The sequence below is a fragment of the Anabrus simplex genome, chromosome 1 (genome assembly GCF_040414725.1).
Source record: "Anabrus simplex isolate iqAnaSimp1 chromosome 1, ASM4041472v1, whole genome shotgun sequence".
Classification (NCBI taxonomy): domain Eukaryota; kingdom Metazoa; phylum Arthropoda; class Insecta; order Orthoptera; family Tettigoniidae; genus Anabrus; species Anabrus simplex.
The window spans coordinates 1,014,877,792-1,014,903,186 of NC_090265.1; the positions used below are offsets into that span (position 1 = coordinate 1,014,877,792).

Genomic DNA, 25,395 nt, shown 5'->3' on the forward strand with positions numbered 1-25,395 from the left:
ACAGCAGTTAACCAAAATGTTTTGAAACAGTTATCATTTTATACAGGGCCAGAACTAGGAGATTTGTCAGGGGGGCAAAGATCAGTTTGCCGCCCCCCATCAACCTCCCTCCCCCTCCCTACACCACTAAAATATAATACCTCCGTAAGCTATTTTTTAGATGCGGCAGTTGAAATTACACACCATATGTATACTATTAAGGAGTTTCATTTATGAAAAACACTTATATACATATATTCTTATACATAATAATACATACATTACACTTATATTGAAAAATACTTATATAATATACTTATACATGACTAATACAAATAATTTGTTTGTAGTGTGACTCAATTGTAACTACGCAAAAATTTCTTATGTATTGTATCTGAAAATTGAATTCTTCGAGCCTTCTTATCTGCAAATGTACTGATGATGTCGTCAAAGTTGATAAGGGATGCTTGTTTGTGTTCAATTGATATTATACTTAGATTAGAGAGTCTCCCCTGTCCCATTGTACTTCTCAGGTGGTGATTATTGTTTTAAGAGGAAGTACAACTGGGCAACCATCCTCTATATAACACTAATCAGAGGGAAAAATGGAGGGGATCCGACACTTCGAAAAATGAAGATATCGACCAAAGTAAGACAAGGGCCACGAAGGGCGTGAAAATGAAGGACTCCCTAGCCCTCGCAAACCTAATAGCGTCAGGGTCGGAAAAGAACAAGAGTTGACCAAGAGAGGTCGGATAAGATAGATGAAAGTGAGGAGCCTGGCACAAGTAAGTGGAAGCAATGCCAGAACTCAGATAAGGCCCCGTGGTCGCCAACCCACGCTCAAAATTTCAGAGCCCCTAGGGCCCCTTTTAGTCGCCTCTTACGACAGGCAGGAGATACCATGGGTGTTATTCTTCTGCCCCCACCCACAGGGGGAATTGTACTTCTCATGTAGTTTTTGATGACTTTGAGTATGCTAAAACTTTGTTCTCCAGATGACATTGTAACTGGCAACGTGAAGAACATTCTCAGTGCAGTAGTAATGTTAGGGTAGCCTTCCTCTAGTTTATTTGTATAAGTAAGACTTAACATTTTTCTTGATGTGGCTTCCTTTAAATTTTCGTCAACTGATAAAGCGTGGTGCTTCAAACTTTCTATTTCCAATTTAAATTCTTCAATGTTGAGATCAGCAGTGTAGATGTTTGTCAATTATTCTGTTTTCATTTATAGATCATTTGTTTGCATTTCTTTAATTCTAACTCCATTCAAAAATCCAAACATGCTGTTTATTTGTCCAAAGCCTTAAACCTGCCACTGAGTTCCGTAATCATCTGGTCAATAACCTCTAACATAGCTACTTGGTACACATTCTCAGTACTTGTCGGAGCTTCATCGCCACACAGCTCATCAGACATTTTTTCTTTTTTCCTTGTCTTTTTTTCTGATAACTCAGATGGTAGATCACTCATCCTTGCTAAGAATTTACCCTCAATAATGGCCTCAGATGGAGCAAACTCTCTGCAAGACTTCAGTCAAATCTACTGTTACATTTTTTCTTTGCAAAAACTCATTGACATGATTGATCTTTTTGAAGAAAGCATGCCAAAAATACGTGAAAACGATGAATTCAAGTTTCCAATATTTTTCAAAAGGGAGCTGGCCTCACTCTTTGAGGAGTTGAGAGATCATGGTTTTTAAGATCCTCTAGAGCAGGGATGGCGAACCTTTTCCAACTAGTGTGCCATTTTAGGTCTGGATTACTTTTCTCAACTGTCTGCCATGCCATTTGATATTTTCGTTTGTAATGGATAAAACCCTCGCCCCCACTCACCACTGCCACCACCGACTTCCATCCTTAATTCCAAAGTATGTTTCATAGTATTTTATTATATATATTGTAAAATATACCGCAAAAATACTTAGTAGCTATGTCATTTATGTTAGGTTCATAACTTGTCTTCACAACGTTCATTGTAGAAAATAGCTGCTTGCAGGCGTATGATGACCCAAACAAAGTAAGTAGCGCTGTAGCAAGTTTCTTCATCGCTGAAAAGTTTTGTGGGAGGCTGTTCCACTGTTCAAGTATTAAGTTCTCCGGCTTCTGGAGAGAGCATTCACCATCAACAGCACACTCGATTTTCACTAATGCTTCATCCAAGTTGTACGAACATTTTCACCCATACATGCTTTCTTAAAATTCAGTCAACTCTATTTCCAAACTGTCAATATCTAACCACTCGAGAAAACAAAAGACTCATTTGTGCAACATGAGGTTTTGAAATACCTAAAGTGCGATAGTTTCTCCAAATCTCGAAACTGGGATAATTTCTTGGCAACTATTTATCTTACAAAATTCACAACAATAAACAGTTATTCACTAAGAATAATTACGCGATGCTGGCACAACCACACACAAGCCAAACTTCACTAATTCACTGATGCGGGTGAGCGAACAGTTTGTCGGCCGCATCTGACATTTATTTCACTTGACTTCCAGAACTATCAGTGTTTTAGTGTTGCCATAATGCACGTTCGAATTGAACTAGAATTTAAATTTTCATATTTATTTCTTAAACCTGAAACACTATGACTATACGATGCACGAGGTATGTATAGTCAAACGTACATAACAGTTTTAATATGTGTATGTGGTGTGCCACCGAAATCGTGTTCGCGTGTCACCTAACGGCACGCGTGGCATAGGTTCGCCATCCCTGCTCTAGAGCCTGCACAACTTTACCGTAATGATTATACACAGCTTCGACCGCATCTAATCTTGAAGACCATCTTGTATTGCTTTCAGGTTTCAATGTCAGTGGCACATACTTTCAGAGAACTTCCCAGCGTGAAGTTGAAGCCGCTAAAAATGTATACATACTGTTCAAAGTTCCGAAAAAATTCTGAGTCTCACTAGTAGCACTGGCTGCATTAGAACCAACTAAATTGAGGGAGTGAGCAGCACATGGGACAAAATATGCTAGCTCGTTCTCCTGAAGTAGTCTGCATTGAACTCCTTTATACTTCCCGGCCATATTTGCACCATTGCCGTAGGATTGGCCTCTACAGTTCTCTAAGTTTAGTCCATCTTTGTCAATTTTTTTAGGATTTTTTGGCTGAGACATTCACCTGTTTTGTCACTAACTGAGAAAATATCAATAAAACTTTCTTCTACCTCCGATGTATTTGTTTTGACGTAACAAACCACTTGAGTCATTTGCTCACTGTGGCTGATATCCGGGGTGCAGTCAAATATTAAGGAATAATATTTCGCATCCAAAATGTCTTGTATTATCTTTTGCCTTATGTTATTGGCAATAATTTCAAGGAACTCATCTTGTATTTTATGTGAGAAATGCGAGATTTTCCCTTTCTTATACCGCTCAATATGCTGTAGGAGAGGGACATTGTAATGCGATATAAGTTCTACTGTGTACAAGAACTTTCCACTGGATGGGTCGCTGAACTTACAGTCTTCTTTAGTTCCTCGGAATGGACTCCCTTGCTTTGTTAGGAACAGAATAGCATCGATAATGCAGCGCAATACCGCCTTCCATTGAGACTCTTCTTGATGGGTCTGGTTTTGGATTTTTTCATCAATACCTCCCTTTCCTAAACAAGATTCTAAGGCCCGGTTTCATCAACACATGTTAGTACTTAACAAGGAGTTAAATCATTTTAACATACGATTTTAAAAAAATTTGCGTTTCATCAACAACTGTTAACATTAACAAATGTTAAACTGCGTATTAAAGTTAACATCAGCCATTTCCAATGTTAAATGGCTAACATTAGGATTTAGCAACCTGTTCCAAAATGGCTGCTGTGAATCTCGCTTTCGATGCGGAATTGCTCTATTTAGATCTTTTACAAAACAATCCTGATCGAAGAAGAGTTCAGCGACGTAATGACTTTTGAAAATTTGACGGATGCGGAATTTCTTCATAGATACAGGTTATCGAAAATAGTCGTTGCTAAGGTTGTTGACGAAATTAGAGTGAGGTTAGAATATCCTACGAAGAAAAACTTAACCTCTTTCTCCAATGTTGCAGGTACTGATAATATTACGATTTTTTGCTACTGGTTATGGCAGGTAGGCCTACTGATATTACGATTTTTTGCTACTGGTTATTTTCACATAATGGTCGGAGACAATGCTGGAATTTCTAAAGCCACTGTTAGTAGAGTTGTTTGACGAGTGTCTGCAGCAATACCATCCATGAGGAGGCATATAACATTACATTTCCTTCAGTAGAAGAGTGTCAGCAAATTATCCGCGACTTCTATGAAATAAGCCGTTTTCCTAGTGTCTGTTCTAGGTGCAATGGATTACACACATGAAAGAATCCAATCACCTGGAGGCAATTGGGCTGAAATATATCGTAATCGGAAGGGATATTTCTATGTTAATATTCAGGTGATTAATGAGCCTAACCTCCAAATCAGGGATATACTTGCTAGGTGGTCTGGTTCTGCACACGACAATACAATATTTAATAACTCCCATATCAGAGCACAGTTTGAAGTTGGACAATTAACGAACTGATTTTGTTAGGTGACAGTGGATACCCGCTAAAAAAGTATCTGTTAACCCCATTGAAACCATCGCGGACTTTCTCCCACGCCTCATCCTTTTGTTTTATCGTCAAGCCATCCGTGCGCTTGCACTCAATAACTTATATACATATACTAACTAATTCAATTAACAACTCTTTTTCGAAGGAGGAAAAATTAGAACTACGATTCCGTTTCACTTCTCGCGCCATATTTTACAGCTGTACGCAAACAAAAGCGCATCGGAGCGCGCTGTAAAACAGAATGTTCGTACCACTGCCTCCTTGATTCGCACCAGTTCGCAATATTGGGAGAGTTAACAGTCGATTAGTTAACATTTCACAAGAAAAGTTTGATGAAACGCAAGAAACCTAGCAAGATGTTAAAATTTTAAGTCCGTATTAACTAACTACTTGTTAGTATATATTTAACATGTGTTGATGAAACCGGGCCTAAAGCTTTCTACAAACAAAAGCAAAGTTTGTGGTTGGATGAATTTTCATTTTCGGGCAATTTTTCACTGAGTTTTCTCCAATTAGTATGTCCTTTTTGTTTAGCTAAGGAAGGCACTTGATTTGATGCTAAGTGTGAAAACAGCCTGCAGGGAACACAATAGAGAGCTTTCTTACTTTCACTATAGCCTAACCATGATCTCTTTACATTTTCTCCATTTTTGAGAAGTTTATGAAACAAATCTTTGCTTAAGTTACGTCCTTCTCTGTTGCTATTACTTAAATTTGGCTCCATAAGATTTTCAAAACTCATTTTTGTTATGCAACACCTTTCAGAATCTGAAAAACTCTGTGGCCATGAACCAGGGTCTCTAAAATCAAAGGAAAACTCGGACGATTCTTGATGACCAGTTGTAGGGTCTGTATGAGATAATTCATCTTCATTCGCTTCGCTAATAGGACTGAGTTTCTTGCAAAGTTCGACATGTTGCGTGTCTTCCTCTCCAGCTCCAACGTCATCTAAAATATTAAAAGCCGGGATTAAAATACAATCAGCAATATGATATATTACAAAATGAAGTACTCAAAAAATTGTCGTAAAGTCCGATAAGGCACAATTAATTCATCTCTTCCCTAATGTGCTATAATTTAATTACTGAAATAAAAATTAATATTTATTTACCTGATTTTTCTTTTGAGCCTTCATCTTCATTAACATTAGGTTTTTAAAAAAAATGCTTCTAATTTTGGTGTTTGTGACAGCACATTGCTTTCTTTCTTCCTTTTTTCTTTGGCAAATTTTCTATACTCGGCTCCACTGAGTCATTTTCCGCCATCCATAAATTGGAAACTGAAAAAAATGCTGCTCATAGTGTACTAAACAATTCCGTTTTCAAAACGCTGATGAAAGGTAACACGAATAACTAACCAACACTCCAAACACTAATAGCTAAATGCAAAAAAATTAAAAAAATTGTTGGTTCGTATCAGCACACGCAGACAACAGTGTACGCAGGCTACGTGTGTAGCCGTCGATAACGACAACAATGACCGCAGGTGTCTGTTTACTTTACTGTTTATTGGAAGCAAAGGGGAGCATGGGGAAAAAGGGGGTGAGGTAGATGAGATGCTCGTGCATCGCGTCAAGGTCAGACTGTTTTCGAGTACCTGACCCCGCTGCTGAGCGCTCAGGCAACTAATTATTCATATCAGTAGTAGTCATAACAGTATAAGACTCGCTCAAGACCCATGAATTACGTTCATTCTTGTGTCGTGTCTTATAATGAAGAAAATAACTTGGTATACAGTGTCAGTGTAATAAAGTTGATGAATTGGACAACAACATTAAATAAAATTAAACTATATTAATTGTGGCATGAATATATTGAAAATATTAAATAATTATTTTTTAATAAACTTTCCAATTTTTTCCGCCCCCTGAAATCTGCCGCCCGGGACGTGCTCCCCCTGCCCCGCCCTAGTTCCGGGCCTGATCTTATAGCATGTAATAATATTTAAAATAATTTACTGATGTTTCTTCTTTTCAGGTTACATCTGGTTCCTTAGAGATCAGTAAAGAGGTACCAGAAATTAAAAATTAAATGGATACAGCTGTCAACGCTGCTAATAGTCAATGGGGCAGACAAGGGGTGACAGCACTGGATGGTTTAGTGTTCATGGTAATAGCAAAGAATGTGGTTGTCTGAGTCACATATCCGCTCAGTAGAGCAGACAGTTGAAGTGACATCGGCAGGTAACAGATGCGTCGAGCCAAGTACGTGCTCTGGCAAGAGAAATCTTTGGTCAAATACAAACTGTGTATGAGGATGCCTGCTGAAAATGAAGCATTGCGCTCAAGTGATGTGCTGAGCTTCAAGGTGGATGGTAGTGCACGGTGGACCCCTCACGACCTGGATGGGTATCTCTTCCAACGCAGGAAAAGATTGCCGATGTGGACATGATGGTGAAGAACAATCACTGTATCAGCATACATAAGCATCTTAATTTACCTGATCTGTAAATACTGTATATAGCTTATTGTAATATTTAAATTTCCCATGTAACTCTGTGAAGAAACGTACAAAACTAACAACTTATTTTGCCATACGAAATAATAATAATAATAATAATAATAATAATAATAATAATCTAAAATATAGATATGTTTTTGAACTTTGGGCCATCATCAGTATATAAAAACCTTTTGGAACATTAAAATGTAGAAATACAGTATGACAAAGCACTAGTGTGAGAAAGTCTCTTTGGAGAATTATATTTTCTCAGTGAGATCTTTTTTTTTTGCTAGTTGCTTTATACGTCGCACCGACACAGATAGGTCTTATGGCGACGATGGGACAGGGAAGGACTAGGAGTGGGAAGGAAGCGGCCGTGGCCTTAATTAAGGTACAGCCCCAGCATTTGCCTGGTGTGAAAATGGGAAACCACGGAAAACCATTTTCAGGGCTGCTGACAGTGGGGTTCGAACCTACTATCTCCCGAATACTAGACTGACCGCACTTAAGCGACTGCAGCTATAGAGCTCTGTAATAGCATTAATAATAGTCCCTATGTATACAGGAAAATACCAAAGGTAGCTCACCTGTCCGCCTCATCGAAGACAACATACTCAACACTTTTCAGTTGCAACTCCATTTCCACACAGATGTGGAGAAGACGACCAGGTGTTGCAACGATGATGTCTGGATTACCATGGATGGCACTGAACTGATTGTCCATCGAGTCGCCTCCTAATATAACAGCAGCCTGAAGGCCAGTGAACCTTCCCAGTTCCTTGATGAATTTCAAAGTCTAAATAAGCAGAAACTGGATCAGTCAAAATGACACCACCCTAATACCAATTTTCAGCAAAATTGTAATATGTGCCTGACAATCAGGTACTGGAAAGAGACAAAAGAAGAAAAGAAAGCATTTCTTTAAATTTTTACAAGTTGCTTTACGCCACACCGACACAGGCAGGTCTCATGGCGGACAATGGGAAAGGAAAGGGATAGGAAGTGGCTATGGCCTTCATTAAGGTACAGTCCTGGCATCTGCCTGGTGTGAAAATGGGAAAACACGGGAAACCATCTTCGGGGTTGCCGACAGTGGTGTTCAAACCCACTATTTCCTGAATGAAAGCTCACTGCTGCACACCCCTAACCACATGGCCATCTCGCTCGGTAAAGTGCTAAATCAACTCATATAGAGAATAATAGGAACATAACAGGATAAATACAATGACAGTTCAGCATCGAAAGAGGGAGGAACAACAATGTTATTGGCATTACGGCCCATTAATCACTTTTAGTTTTTGGGAGACGCAGAGGAGCCACAATTCCATCTTGTATGAGTTCTTATACGTGCTGGTAAATCTACCACCTCAAGGCTGGCGCATTTGAACACCTTAGCCACTCAACATGGAGTGCTGTACACTGCACGCAGACTCCCCAACACTCTCTGTCGAGGAGTGACATACATTGCACGGGCGTAGCAGCTTCTATTTGTGCTTCTATCTAGCGAACAGTTCTTGAACTATTATGAATGTAATAAGATATATCTACAGACGAAACATCGATCTTTCTTTTTTTTTTTTTTTTTTTTTTTTGCTAGTTGTTTTACGTCGCACTGACACAGATAGGCCTTACGGCGACGATGGGACAGGAAAGGGCTAGGAGTGGGAAGGAAGCAGCCGTGGCCTTAATTAAGGTACAGTCCCAGCATTTGCCTGGTGTGAAAATAGGAAACCACGGAAAACCATTTTCAGGGCTGCCAACAGTGGGATTCGAACCTACTATCTCGCGAATACTGGATACTGGTCCCACTTAAGCGACTGCAGCTATCGAGCTTGGTGATCTTTCTTTTGATGAGTATACCTGTCGAGTTCTTATCGATTAAATATGATATATCACACCTGAAAAAACTAACAAGTTCTGTTGTTGACATCATGGCAGCTAAACGTTTTCTTGTGATAACAAATTCGAAAATTAATGATGTTTTAACGAATGATGATACAGAAAGTTTTGTTTCGTTGAACAAGGACTTGGATATAGAATTTGAGAGTGAAAGTAGTGATTGTTACAGGATACACAGGAAATATTGGCCGTAATGTTATTGATGGTGGGTTTGTGTGAGAAGACATGGATAATTACAGAGGGCAAAGGAAAATGTTTATGGCATATTATGGGTCTCAGAATGCTGCAAAAAACTGCTTATATCCTGTGTGAAAATTTTCGGTTGCTTTCTAGTGTCGATTTCATACAGATGATAGTAGAACAGGCAGATATTTATGCTCAACATCACGTGCAGTCACACAATATGTTATTTCCATTCTGATCGAGGGTAAATGAATGTGTACCGGTTACTGTGGAGGAAATGGATGTAGTTTATGCATTGCTTATGCTAATGAGCATAGTACATGAACTTGTACTGAGGTCTTAATACTCAAACAAAAAACCAACAACAACAAAAAACATGTAGCTACTTGGTTCAGCCATATATCTTGTTCGATTTGAAAGCATCAGAAGATCCCTCCACTTTACTGACCTTAGGTAATTCCAGTAAATTATGCTGTTCATGTATTTATGCACTAATAAGAAAACTGAACATTTGGGTGAAATTCATCAAACTGCTTGTCATTTATCCCCGATTAACTAAAAGCCTGCACTCATAGTACGCTTGGAGCTATACTCCTCCCACATCACCGGGTAGCCAGGTAACGAAAGTTGTCCCACGCTGAGAGGTTAAAATACTGCTGGACTGAGTCAGGGTAAAATCTGCCAACTTGAGCTCAGAAGGCCAGTGCTCTACCATACAAGTTACTCAGCCCAGTGAGGGAGAAAGAACTGAAAGACAATATATGACTTACAGAAAATATTAAGAAAGGAATTTTGTTTCAAGACAGTGGTTTATAGTGGGCATAGATGAACTAAGTGCAGATATGCTGAAAGCAGCGGGAGTTCCAGGAATCCAATGGCTCTATAGACTGCTCAACAAGATATGGGAGGAAAATACTATTCTTGAGGACTGAAAGATGGGCGACATTGTACCTCTGTTCAAGAAAGGAAGCCGACGAAAATGTACTAATTACCGTGGTATCACACTACTGTCTCATGTCCTGAAAATATTGGAAAAAATAATAGAGACCAGAATCAGAGATATTGTTGAACCAATTTTGGAAGAAGAGCAGTATGGTTTCGGACCAGGAAGGTCAACTACAGACCTTATATTTGCAATTAGGATGCTAATGGAAAAATACTGGGAGAAGAACAAGCCTTTATTTCTAATAGTTTTGGACATTGAGAAAGCATACGACAGTGTACCAAGGGAAAGAATTTGGCAATGCATGAAAGAACTTCAAGTGCGAGACAGCCTCATAGACAAAGTGAAAATGTTGTATAGTGGGAACAGAAGCTGTATTCAAGTAGGATGTGGTTTGTCGGACTGGTTTCAAACAAAGAGAGGAGTGCAGCAGGGCAGCTCATTGTCACCACTTCTATTTATTATTGTAATCGATGTAGTAATGAAATCTATTAAAAGGAAAGAACATGGAGATAACAAAGCCTTCACATTTGCAGATGATGTTGCGATCTGGAGTGACTCAGAAGATGAATTGGGAGAGAGAATACAAAGCTGGAATGAGGAGTTTAAGAAATATGGTTTAAACATCAGCAAGACCAAGACGGTGGTGATGAAAGTGTATGGGGAAGGAGTAGAACCAATAGTCATGTTAAATGAAGCTCAACTGGACAGCGTTCCAGTTTTCAAATACTTGGGTAGCGTTATATCAAATGACAACCTAGCAAAACATGAGGTGAACAATCGAATCAATAAGGCAGCACAATTTTACCACCAGGTAAGACACCTGCTGTGGGATGAGCAAATACCCATGAAAACAAAAATGACATTGTACAAGTCCTATTATACACCAATTCTTACATGCAGTCTCGAAACCACAACACTGACCAATAGAGATAATTCCAAACGTCAGGCAGCTGAAATGAAATTCCTACGCACTATGATCCAGAAAACCAGGAAAGACAAGATTAGGAATGAGAAAATTAGAGAAGTAGGAATAGATGATTCTCTCCTCAATAAGATTCAGATATCAAGACTGAAGTGGTTTGGCCACATGAAGAGGATGCCAGTAAACAGAACTGCAAGGAAGGAATTTGACAGAAAGGTAGAAGGAAGACGACCCGTGGGAAGACCACGAAGGAAATGGATAGATTTAGTTAAGAGCGATGTACTGCTGAGAGGTCATGATTGGGACAAGTTGGTGGAGGAAGAATGATACAAGGACAGGATGAGATGGAGGAGGCTCATATATCACACCCGGGAAACTGGAGATGGTTTAGGATGATGATGATGATGATGACAGTGGTTTATGTGGAAGTGTCATGAGTGATGCTGATACTACAGTGGCAGATTGCAGTGATAGCTAAGACGGCAGTGGTAACGTATCTGAAGTGGAGGAATGAACAACATGATGTCTTGACATGACTGTCCCATGGAACATTTTTTTTCCTCATCACAGCAACCAAAAACAATATCTAGCAGTCCATGAATAACCAGTAGGTTAGTCTTCATGATGAACATTGTTTCATTACTCTAAACCCATAAATTCATTTACACAGTGTCTTTCAAAATTGCGTTGCCCTGCTGGAGTATGGCCAGCCAGAGCAGCAACTCCATACTTTGTCGTAAGTACGACATTCTAACTGGTGTAAAACCTTCAATTATTATCTTAGAAGTGAAGCTTCCACGGTGTGAAGAATTATTTAATTTCCGGGTTGAACCCTGTTGTACGTGATGTGGGCTAATTTCTGCCTGGGAGACTGATTACCTCAGATCGAGTAGGGGTATTTCAGTTGCCTTGACAAAGAATACTGCAATGTACTCGAAACGTCGGCAAACTGTACGTGATTTGCGTACAAGTACAACACGGTTCAACCCGGAAATTAAATTAAATAAAACTTCAATTATTATGTTTAATATATTTTAATTATGTTTTACTAAATGCTAAATTATCTTTTATTAAATGTTAAATATGATTAATACATGGTTTCCCTGTAAATAAGTATTATAAAATTTGTATAACCTTAAATACGTATTATGCATAAGTTTAACCTCAAAATCGATATCGTCGAAAGTGGTAGAAAACTCTATAATGTTTGTATATTAGATTTATTCTACTACAATTTGGTATATTTGAAGGGTTCTGGAAACTTACTGTAAGGTTTATTATCCACATACATGTAGAAACATTAGGAATGTTGAGATTTCTGTGTGTAGCCTATTGGTAAACAGTTACGAAAGTTCTAGCCGGATCCATTACCAGAGTACTCCAACTAGCTGGTCGATCGATGTTTCGAGTGTGTTCCATTAGAGTGTTATAAGAATCCTTCCAGAAATCGATAATTCTAGACGGTTGGTCGAACAGTATATACGAGGGCGTTTTTTTTTTTTTTTCAACCTCCGGAGGGTCATAAATGAAAGACAAGTGTACGTATTCAAATGAATTTATTACCAAATGTTAGGTACAAATGTGGTTACTTTTCAACATAATCACCATGAAGGTTGAGGCATTTGTCATACCTGTGGACAAGCTTTTCGATCCCCTCTGCACAGTATGTTGCCGCCAGCGAGTTCAGATAGGCCTGAACGTTGGTTTGAAGATCTTCATCCTCCTGGAACCTCTGCCCCCCCAGCCATGTTTCAGTCCCAGGAAGAGGTGGAAGTCACTCGGTGCTAAGTCGGGACTGTATGGTGGGTGGTCAAAAACGTCCCACCGAAATTCCTCCTGCAAAAGTTGTTGGGTGACATAAGCACTGTGAAGGCGTGCGTTGTCATGAATGAAGAGGATTCCAGATGTCAACATGCCTCGTCGTTTGTTCTGTATGGCCCTCCGCAGTCGTCGTAAAGCCTGGCAATAAACAGCTGCATTGATCGTACACCCCCGTTCCATGAACTCAACAAGCAACACACCTTTTTGGTACCAAAAGACTGTAGCCATCATCTTCTTTTTGCTTAAGGTTTGCTTAAACTTCTTCGGTTTGTTTGGTGAGTGTGTGTGCATCCATTGACGTGATTGTTGCTTTGTTTCGGTGGTGACCTACGAAACCCAAGTCTCATCGCCAGTCACAATTTTCTTCAACAAATCGCCACCTTCACCCTTATGACGGATAAGAAACGTCAATGCTGCTGACATCCGGCTACTTTTGTGGTCATCAGACAACATCTTCGGAACTCATCGGGCGCACAATTTCCTGTAGCGCAGGTGTTCTGTTAGGATCTTGTAAATAGATGACCTTGAAACTGCAGGAGATTTCTCACACAACTCACTTACGGTAAACCTTCGGTTCTTGCGAACCTCTTGGTCAATTTCGTGAATAATGTCATCTGTAGCGACAAACTTGCGTCCTTGCCCCCCTTCATCGTGAACATCGGTCCGGCCTTCTTTGAACTTCCTGCACCATTCACGCACAACACCATCATTCGTAACGTTTGGAACGTTTGGACCGTATACTCGACTAATTCGTCGATGAATGTCAACTGCACTATTCTCTTCTGCTTGAAGGAAACGTATCACACTATGCACCTCACATTTGGCGGGAGCGTCAATAGTAGCAGCCATGTTTCCGTGCCAATACCTCGGCTCACACTGGTGTGAGGAAGTTGGCTGTGACCAAGGGTAGAGGAGAGGACTTGCGCAGTCACCTTCCATGCGTGAACTGTTTCCACAGCTTGTGTGGTTCTTTTCCTGCACGATCGGAGGTTGGAAAAAAACCTCCTTCGTATATTAAGCTGTCAGTCAGTGAGTCAGTCAGGTTGGACTCGAAAGCAAGTGTTGGACTGCGAGTGACTGTTGGGCACCGAGGTGGAGACGGTGAGTTCAAAAGAGCGTATATTATAGTGTGCGAGTCAGTGTTGTTGACATCTGTACTTGTCAGAATCGACTTCAGGGTACTCCACTATTAAGTGTTGTAGTGTCACTTGCTAGTGTGTATAATTGTGTGTTGTGACTTACAGTGACATTAAAGTAATTTATATAATGAAGTGAACATGTTCTCGTGTGATATCATTTCCATCAAAATCACATTTGAGAACTATAACTTCATCACACAAAATGACTATGAAAGACATAGTGAAAGAAAAAATTAAATATACAAAGTGAGTGGCAGCGGTATTTGGGTCACGTAACTGTCAGCTTGCATTCGGGAGATAGTAGATTTGGGCCCCACTATCGGCAGCCCTGAAGATGGTTTTCAGTGGTTTCCCATTTTCACACTAGACAAATACTGGGACTGTACCTTAATCAAGGCCATGGACACTACTTCCCTACTTGTAGCCGTTTCCTATCCTGTCGTCACCATAAGACCTATCTGTGCCGGTGCGACATAAAAGCAAATTGTAAAATAAATTTAAATAGCTACTCACTTGTAAAGCAAGTTCTCTTGTTGGTGACAGTATGAGAGCTCTTGCCCCAGCCTTTGCAGTACGACTCTTCAGTTTTTCAAAGAGTGGAATTAGGAAACATGCAGTTTTTCCACTTCCTGTGCGAGCCATAGCAACTACATCATTTCCTTCAAGGACAACAGGAATAGTCTGTAAAGAAGAAATTATGGTTACACATTTACTCAACAAAACATTTAGAATATTGTTATCTCTTACCATGACCAGTAAAAAATAAATAAAAAGTAAACAAAATAAAAAACATTGACTGGTTAAGAGTATTTGTAGATTTATTTAGGGTGATAAGGAAGAGGAAGTTCAACTGGAAGTCAAGTTGTAGAATCAAGAAATTGAGGATTCTGGAATGTAGATAAGCACAGGTGAAAATAAAACAATAGTAGTGACAGTAGGATATACAGGGACATTTTTTTTATCTATTCAGGGGATTGTTGTTCGCCCGGTCACCAGCGCTGTGAGACTGTCTTCCGCCAAGCACTTTGCCGTAATGCGTTTCTCGGTGCCACAAGTTAACCTCGTTTGCAGTCTTTATTAGCATAAGGATCAGTTTAGTCAAGTGTTCACGTGTTTTGTGCTCAATGTGTTGTTTCAATGCCATTTGCATTACATTAACGTGTATATATACATAATACCTTCATAAATTACAGAAAAATCTTGTACAAAAACACTCTATGACTCAATGCCGGGCAAGCGCTGGCCGCATTGCGGCATTACTCGGTGGGAGACAGGCTTGCAGTGCAGGTGAACGGGTGAGGGGCAATCCCCTGAATAGATAAAATAATGCCCCTGAAGAATGAGAAGATGTAACATAAGGATCACGACTGAACCCCAGAACATAGTTGACAACTTTAAATATTTAGGTAGTACAATGTCTGAGGATGGAAAATTGGACAAAAAGATAAACACACTAACTGAACAAACAATAAAATCCTACCAAAGTGTGAGACAAGTTGTCCGGGACAAGGATGTGCTGATGAAATGCAAGATGGCTCTCAACAAGACATACACTAGTGCACCATCACTACATTGTAGGCTTGCAGTGGTGTCTCAACAGCGCACTAGCCGCCAGCGTCTTGGAAAGGTGTAGCAATCCAATTCATGAGCCCACTGCTACACTAGGGTGAAACGCTGGAAATTTCATGGTTGAAAAAGCCTAAAGAGCTTAAATGTTTTTAAGACATACACTGTTACTGACATATGCTTCAGCCCGGACATCAACTGATAAAAGCAAGAGTAGGATCCAAACAACTGAAATGAGGTTCCTGAGAAGCACCACAGCAAAAACCAGACAAGACAGGGTATGCAATGAAATTGCAAGACAGAGAGTTGGTGTTGGGAGACTGTAGGCCAGGACTCGTTCCTGGAGTAGTTTGGGCAAATAATGAGAATGCCAAAGCAGGTACAAAGGAAAGGATGAGAGGAGGGCTAGAGGCCAGCCCACAACTAGTGTACTGAGGAATCAATGTTGACACAGTGTTTGAAGAGAAATGGTGGAAGGACAAACTGAAGTGGAGAGTATTAGTACACTATCCTCCCCAGAGGCATTCCAGAACAGGGAAAGGATGATAATGATTCTCCAAGAATTCAGCATGCGATAAAGTAAGCTACAACTTATCTTACAATGAAACTAGTATGCTTATTTGGATTTTGTGCAGACAATCATTGTGTTTTCATGTAGTTTAAACCTTTCTTTCATTTGAATAGTCTTCTGGGTCACAAAAAAGAACTCTAAAGTTTCGACTGAAGTTCATAGATTGTTCATATATTCCAATGAAGATAAGTTGATAACGAAGGAGATCCGTACAAAGCATTGTCAGGCAATGATGAAGTTGTGACCATGAAACTATGAATATCTTCACACAGGATAAAATGTAGAACGAAGAATGTCCAAAAGACAAATATTACTGCAATCAAGGCTATAATGTGCCTTCAATAACCTGCAGGTGTTCTGAAGTCATCTCACAAAAATCTGGGGTAAAAAGGAATGGTCCAGGATTTTTAAAAAAATGTTTAAGACTGAAGCCATGTGTGTGTGTGTGTGTGTGTGTGTGTGTGTGTGTGTGTCTGGGGGGGGGGGGGGGAGTTTAAACCAGGTCTAATTTCAAAAATTCAAATTTATTTAAAACAGTTGTGACATCTTAGTAAATATGTACCTTCATTCTCAAATCATTATACTCTTGCTCAAAACAGTTACTGGCAAATTACATGGTGAATTACAAATCACAAATTATGGTATTATATTCTGGAAACACCTGTGGTTATTTTTTGATGGATGAAGTAGGCTATAGCCTATTTTCATCTGTCTTTTGGAATAGGCGAGAACAAAATGTGGCTTTCATTGAAGTCTCAGACTCATTTATGGCTGTGCCAGTACGGAAGCTACTGAGGCATATTGGGTGCTGAATAATGACATTCACAGCACGACTAATGTGTCTGAATGTTGTGAAAGGTGCTAATCAAAGAGTCAGTCATGTAGCTCAGTGAGGAAAGAAATGGCAAACGACCTCACTCCTCATCTTGCCGAGCATGCCTCATTATGACATTGCCATTGGTTTTTGTTCCTTATAACTGCACAACCTTCGGTGGTGTTATTTGAGGGACAAACTAGCTCCCAGGCAGACGACTTGATAGACAGATATTTTGAGAATTCCAGACACCAGTGTACTGATTTCACACAGAAATGTTGCTTCATTATTAGAATGTTAATAAGTGAAGCACAAAATAGTGGCTATTACACAATATTAAAACTAAATCTTTAAATCAAAAAGGACAACAGGTTTATGAATTATGATTTGTAAATGATTTAAACATCAAAAGATTAAATGACCATGCACAGTATATAAACACGATTTCACTTTTCTTTTCCGTTTAGTGTTTACATTTTCATATCACCATCAGCATTTTGAATTGGAACACAAGCTTATTAGCTTATAAGGTTTCTTTGTGCCTGATTATTTAATCCATTTACCCTCCAGGGTTGGTTTTTCCCTTGGACTCAGTGAATGATCCCACCTCTACCGCCTCAAGAGCAGTGTCCTAGAACGTGAGACATTTGGTCGGGGATACAACTGGATAGGAGGACAAGTGCCTCACCATGGCGGCATCACCTGCTATGCTAAGCAGGGGATTTTGGGGGGATGAGAAAATTGGAAGGGATAGGCAAGAAAGTGTGAAGGAAGCAGCCATGGCCTTTAGTTGGTACCATACGAAGAATAATTACCTAAGAACAGGAGGTGCACACACTGATCAGGAAATGGGAGGAAGACCCAAGATTTGAAAAGATTCAACGCTTGAACAAGCCTGTGCTGTAACAGTTCAATACAGGGAAAAACTTTGTCATTAAATTTGTTGTTTTTTTAAAAAACGTTTTCTGCCACTTGCGATGTGACTTCAGAAAAAGTAACTCCTGAATAGGCAAAGTTTTTGACTGAAACTTGACAATTAATGAAAGAAATGAACTGGATGAAGAAAGTGACTTTGAAAATCTAAATGCTGCTTTCTTTTCTTTACAACTGGCTTTACGTCACGCCGACACAGATAGGTCTTACAGCGACAACGGGACAGGAAATGGCTAGGATTGGAAAGGAAGCGGCTGTGGCCTTAATTAAGGTAGTCCCAGCATTTGCCTGGTGTGAAAATGGGAAACCACAGAAAACCATCTTCAGGACTGCCGACAGTGGGGTTCGAACCTACTAACTCCTGAATACTGGCCGCACTTAAGCGACTGCAGCTATCGAGCTCGGTGCTTTCTTTTCTTCTTCAGTTAAATTATAATCTACCAAATGAGTTAGTGTTAGATACAAATTATACCAGGTGGTTCACCAAGATCCTTGCAATTTAGTTTTATGCATCCCGTTGCGTTTACTACAATTCCAAAATACACTGGTTCCTCTCCTAAAACTGTGGCAATATAACGAGATGTGTGGTTACAGGATAAAAACCAGCAGGAATCATAACCACCACTATTAATTCATTGCGAGTACCCCGAATGAACCCGTAAAGCGAGCACAGATACAAAGAGTAAGTACCTTATAACAGAAGGTGAACACACAGACCAGGAACACGTACTGTATACGCTGGAAACTGCACACTGCATGTCAAGTCTAGCAATAGTCCACTACTATTCAACGTAGCAACGGCAGATATCACACAAATAATGACGGACTCTCCTGAGACTACTCTAATAATGTATGCTGATGACATGGCACTGGGATCGAGCTCAAAGGCCGAACTACAGACGACAATGATGAAGTTAGAAGCTTAGGCTTCAGAAAAATTTGAAATTAACCAGGAAAAAACAGTACAGATGGTGTTCAGAAAAGGTGGCAAGACACCCAAGGATGACACTATATCATTAAAAAATAAAACACTATAAATAGTCGAGAAATTCAAATACGTGGGCATCACGTTCCAAACGAGCATGACATCCTTCAACAACCATGTCAAAGACAGAACGACGGGAGCAATCAGAGCTGTTCACAATATCAAGAATATATCTATGCTATCCCTTAACACATATAATAGAGTTTGAGGATATTCCTCAAACTCTATTATATTTGTTATACATCAACACGGAATGAAACCTATGATCCCTTAACACAGCGGTGACTTTATTTAAGACCACAATAACCCCAATTGTCACATACGAAATCGAAATAATATGGGACAACCTGACAATCAGCAATTTGGAGAGGATAGAAAGAGTCAAAGCAAGATTCCTCAAGAAGGCCCTAGGAGTAGGTAAACTGGCACCCTCCAGACTTGTTTATGTACTGGCACGGGAAACCTACTTCTCTGAAGATCTACGACTCAATCTACCACTGCCATCTACCGGCCCATTCCAAGAGCTTCAGAAAAAACTTAAGAAACGCACGGAAATAGACCCCGAATTCTACGGCAATGACGCCATGATCAATCATAACTAGACCAAATCACTTCAAGAACAAAGACATGTCATAAGAAGATACGCGATACATGGCTTCCACCACAAAATATGCGCAAAGTCAAAATTCCACAATCCAACAAACGATTGTGTTTGTACACTGTGTAAGGAAAAGTGCGACCGCTACCATCTGCTAAAGTCCAAAGACAGACTAAAAACTCTTAACAGAATACAGCAAAATGTAAATTTTTTGCTATATGCTTTACGTCACACCAACATAGATAAGTCTTATGGCGATGATGGGATAGGAAAGGCTGAGAAATTGGAAGGAAGCAGCCGTAGCCTTAATTAAGGTACAGCCCCGACATTTGCCTGGTGTGAAAATGGGAAACCATGGAAAACCATTTTCAGGGCTGCTGCCGACAGTGGGGCTCGAACCCACTATCTCCCGACTACTGGATACTGGCCTCACTTAACCGACTGCAGCTATCGAGCTTGGTAAATGTAAATTAACACAACAAACTTAATACTCATTCAAGTGCTCCTTATAAATATATAAAAAGCAGGTTGCCCAACATGCACATCGTCACAGTGTGCTATACAAGGCTGCCAACTTAGGAACTTATATCCGACTAGTGACCAGATAATTGGTCTGTATTGATTAGATTTGGCTAGTGACAAAACAACTGATCTGGACTGGTTAGGTCTGGCTAGTGACAAGACCATGAGGCTGGGAGGCAAGAAAAGGATGCAGCGACCCACAGGTCTTAGGTATATGTTTGACGGTAGACAAAACTTCGATTAGTGGAACTCTGACTCACCTTCACTATCATCATCATCAATGTCCCATTCCAGTAGCTCGGGTGTGGTTACCTTCAGTATGGCATAATTTATTTAAAAATCTGTAAATTTCACTCCGGAACATAATACAGAGCTAACAATTTATACAAGATTTTTATGTCATTTCAACATATTTTACCTGTAATGTCTATAATACATATGGTATTTTATATTATCACACAAGAGATCAAATAGACAAACTGCCTTTCCAGTTTTGATGATGGCTCATTTGAGCCGAAACATTTACGCTTTTAGAATAATATTATGTTAATTAAAAAATCTATAAGATTATAATGTGTAACTCAGTAATGAACAGGTGAAAATTTTATACTTCAATTTCGATAATATGTTTGTGTCAGAAATACAGTACTCTTCATTATTTCCACAGAATGTGGCAGCCCCGTGGACAGATATGAAGCAAGTTCTATCAGAAACAACAGCAAATTACTCTTCATCACATGACGGCTAATACAACCAATAGGATCACAGAAAATGGCTGCATTTCCCTCAGTTACATAGTTACTCTACAGACCAATGGTACTGCCACTAGCTGGACCTAAGTTACTAAGTTCACAGCCTTGAATATCACGCTGTGAGGTTGTGTACGTTTGATGGCAACCTGTCTTTTGCTCCCCACTATTGCTTCTAGAGGCAGACTGGTAGATCCATGGAAAGCAAACATAAAGGAAGGATCTCTCCTCTCTACTACTTCAGGGATCATTTCACATCATACCTATATATATGCTTTTCTTATTACTAAACATGCACCTCTGTTGGTGAAGTGCTGCTCCTTAATTCCAAATAACATGGATAAGAAATGTTGGAGTGAAGTGATCTGGTCCTGAAAGGAGTTATGTGATATACATATACCAGGAAGTCTTATGGAGACTTTCTCTCAATAAAGTACATGCAAATTCCACCTGAACTAGTCTGGGTTTAAATCATGCAAGATGAAACATTAGACAGTGCCCAAAATATTGAATTACATAGTTAAACAGTCATAAGTCTTGTAAAGGCAGAAACAATCTGAATATTATTCACACAAGAATTATTGTCAGGCCTATGGAAATAAGTGCGACATTAATTATCATGTGCAAAGCATTTCATATAAGCCACAATATCTTCATGATAAAAACCGTGCACATTTCAATAGTATGGTACTCAGTGCAAGTCTTTTTGTATCTTTTAATAATCACTACACTAGCTAGAATACATTTCATATGAAAATACATGATAATGCACATTTTAATAAAGCTAATGTTTAAAATCAAATGAAGTTACTTCACCTTTCTTTGAATTGGAGTAGGTACTTTGTAACCCCTCTTTTGGATTCCTTTAAGAACTGGATAGCTTAGTCCTAGAGACTGGAACCCTCCAGACTTCTTATTCTTGCTACGGTTACTTTTAACAGAAAATCCACTTTCTGCTGCTTGAACGTCCACATCCTCGGGATTTACAAACCCACTTATTTGTGAATCCATCCCGATCAGAGAGCTGTCAAACTGTTTGTTGGTATCCGAAATATTTACCGCATACGTATACTCTTACAGTTATATCCGCAAAATCCGTCACAATGATTAACATACCAACACAATACGATTCCCTATAATAACTGCAAATGAAACAAGATTTAACATCCAGTATGCTGTACCACAAAAGTTAGCGCCTACATAGCAAACAAGCTGTGATGCTGTGAAGTGTGAACTTGGTATGAACCACGTGCACCTGCATGAACCGCCCACACAATCGCACGCGCACACACACACACACACACACACACCATTCTAACCTCTTTGCACTGCACTTCAACTTCTCCTTCCTCAGGAATTGTTGTGTTGGGCTCCTTGTGAGTTTTGCCCAGTCAATAATATTTGAGAGTAAAACACCATATTGATATGTGTATAAATATAAATAGATAAACAAATGGGAGCACTGCAGTATACACACGACAAAAGACACAAGGGGTTTGGAAAAAAAAGGTGCGCATTATAGATTTGATTAACTCATAGAGCGGTAAATCTATCGTCATCGCCCTCTGGTAGGACTGGGTAGGACTGCGCTAATACAAATACAGTAGAGATAATATGAAATACTTGTTAAAATGATAGATTAGTTTCAGTGGCGCTCCTAGTGGCATGACCAGAAAATTAAAGCTAAATTCAAATATCAATGGAAATGTATATACGGAAATGGATAAATAAATTACGTCTAGAAAGAAAGTGTTACCGTACTGAGATATTAACTTCAAAGTAGCTAAAGCAATTCTGGATACACGAATGAAGAATTATTTAACAAGTTATTATTTAATGACTGAAATTAGACACATAAGCAAGATGTGAAATGGACTGATGTGAAAGCGCTTGATCTTTCATTTATGCATTACTTTCTCAGCATTAGCATTCCTACCTGAACGTTCACGGCTAGATTTGTCTTTTCTTCATTCAAAAGCATTGCAACATCACATTAAAACACTTGCCAACAAATATATCGGCACATTCCTTACAGACATGATTCAATGAATTTACATTGAGATGGACAATTTTCCTTTTCACTTCAAGCCTACTAACAGGAATAAAATCTATAAATTTAGCCTCGAAAACAATCATACTTTGACTATAAGCAAAACTTGCCATAATGCCATTAGATTAGGGTAAAGCACATTTGCAACATCATATTATTTCAACAAAATATGTACATTTCTTAAATCACCCATATTTTCTTTAGTGCTTGACAACGCATTACAGCATTCCAAATGGGGTAACTTAGAACACAACCAGCCACACACATATGCGTATGTATTTTCCTGAATTAAATCAACCCTACAAATCACACCTACAACAACAATATACTCATTGAAGGTTAACTGCTCCAATATACAATAAAATAAGCTTATTATATTTTAAGCCAGTTAAAATGTGGCCGAGCAGGTCAGAAGTTCAGGAAGTACTATAAAAATCTCTTAGTAACTGGAAGAATATATATGCAAACACAATATTTACTTACATTTTCTTGTCACGAGGGAAACGGAAGAAAGAACGCGAATCCTTCTTGCACTTCATAGTAATTGCAGCCAAACAGAGCACATATCTTTCCACTCATATTGAGAGGAGATATAAAAGAATGGCACACGCTACTATTTACTTACCGCATGTCAACTTAATGCGAACGCATAAATAACGCCAAAAACTTCACAAACAAATGCACGTGCTCTTATGACAGAATCAGTAACTCTCATGTCACTCCGCTAGATAGAGCTCTAATCTCTGTCCCTCCATATCTCGCAGAGTGTCGCGTATTGTCTCTACTGTATTTGGCTAATACGCCATCCCAATACAGCAATATGAGCGACTATCAGTTACCCACGGCTTCGCCCGCGAAGAATTTCGTATTTTATAAAAAAAATTGTGGGATCTGGTAAATACAGCACGGGTGTAGTTTAAGGAAGCGGAGAATATTATCAGTGGAATACTGTTTACGAGGGGTACTGACTGGAAGGTGATTGGGGATTTAAATTAGACTATGGAGTGGGTATGTGGGAAACTGGGAGTGATACTTCTAGATCCTATTGGGTGGGTAGGAGATAGGGATCTGCGCTCAGATGGCCTTCACTTAAACCGCAGTGTTACATATAAGTTAGGAAATTTATTTAGAAGGGTTATAGGGAGGTACATTCAGGGAAAAAGGGTGTGCTAGGGAGCGGTGTTAAGGGAAGAGGGAACTGGAAATCAAGTAGGGATGACATAAAACTGTTAGTGCTCAACTGTAGAAGTATTGTAAAGAAAGGACTAGAATTAAGTAATTTAATAGATATATATACTTACCAGATATTGTAATAGGAGTTGAATCATGGCTGAGAAATGATATAATGGATGTAGAAATTTTCTCACGGAACTGGATGGTGTACCGTAGAGATAGGATAGGAATGGTAGGAGGGGGAGTATTCATTCTCGTGAAAGAAGAATTTGTACGTTACGAAAAAGTTAAAGATGACAAGCACGAAATTCTAGGGGTGAGGCTAATTTCTAAAGATAATAGGCAAGTTGATGTCCTTGGAGTGTACAGATCAGGAAAGGGTAGCGCAGATGTTGATTCAGAATTATTTGATAAGATAATCAGCTATGTGGGAAACGATAAGAAAACGAACGTGATCGTAGCGAGTGAACTCAATTTACCAAATGTCAATTGGGAAGGAAATGCGAACGACAGGAAGCATGACCAACAAATGGCAAATAAGTTAATATGGGAAGGGCACTTGATTCAGAAAGTGATGGAACCAACTAGAAGGAAGAATATGCTGGATGTGGTGCTGGTAAAACCAGATGAGCTCTATAGGGAAACCGAAATAATAGATGGGATTAGTGATCACGAAGCTGTTTTGTGGCAATTAAATATAAATGTAAAAGAAAGGAAGATATTAAAAGTAAGACTGTTAGGCAGTACCATATGGCTGATAAAACAGGCATGAGGGAGTTTCCAATAAGTAACTATGATCGGTGAAAAACGGTCAATAAAAATGTAAACAGACTCTGGGATGGGTTTAAAGTAATTGTTGAGGAACGTGAAAATATTTTTGTACCTTTAAAGGTGGTAAGGAAAGGTAAAGATCCACTATATTATAACAGAGAAGTAAAGAGACTAAGAAGGAGGTACAGGTTGCAAAGAAATAGAGTTAGAAATGGCTGTGGAAGTAAGGAGAAATTGAAGGAACTTACTAGGAAATTAAATCTCGCAAAGAAGTCAGCTAAGGATAACACGATGGCAAGCATAATTGGTGGACACACTAATTTCAGTGAAAAGTGGAAGATTATGTATAGGTAGTTTAAGGCAGAAATAGGTTCCAAGAAGGACATTCCAGGAATCATTAATTAGCCAGGGGAGTGTGTGTGCGAGGATCTTCAAAAGGCAGATTTATTCAGTCAGCAGTATGTATAGATTGTTGGTTACAAGGATAATGTCCAGATAGAGGAGGTGGCTAATAGTAAAGAAGTATTAAAATTTACCTATGACAGCAATGACATTTACAGTAAGATACAAAAGTTGAAAACTAGAAAAGCAGCTGGAATTGATAAAGTTTCAGGGGATATACTAAAGGCAATGGGTTGGGATGTAGTACCATATCTGAAGTACTTGTCTGATTATTGTTTGCATGATGGAACTTTACCAACTGAATGGAGAGTTGCTATAGTAGCCCCTGTTTATAAAGGAAAGGGTGATAGTCAT

The 25,395-nt window shown here is 39.2% G+C and overlaps 1 protein-coding gene across 1 annotated transcript in view; it reads right to left on the reverse strand.

Moving 5' to 3' along the window:
• LOC136875677 (ATP-dependent RNA helicase DDX54) overlaps positions 1-21,887 on the reverse strand; it is a 110,018-nt gene extending 88,131 nt beyond the window's left edge. Inside the window, exons 1-3 of the mRNA XM_067149234.2 lie at positions 21,462-21,887; positions 14,421-14,588; positions 7,585-7,793 (exon numbers count right to left, since the gene is read on the reverse strand). Of these exons, the coding sequence (XP_067005335.2) occupies positions 7,585-7,793; positions 14,421-14,588; positions 21,462-21,656 (572 nt within the window). The 5' untranslated portion in view covers positions 21,657-21,887. The remainder of the gene's footprint in view (positions 1-7,584; positions 7,794-14,420; positions 14,589-21,461) is intronic.
• Between the last annotated feature and the right edge of the window lie 3,508 nt (positions 21,888-25,395).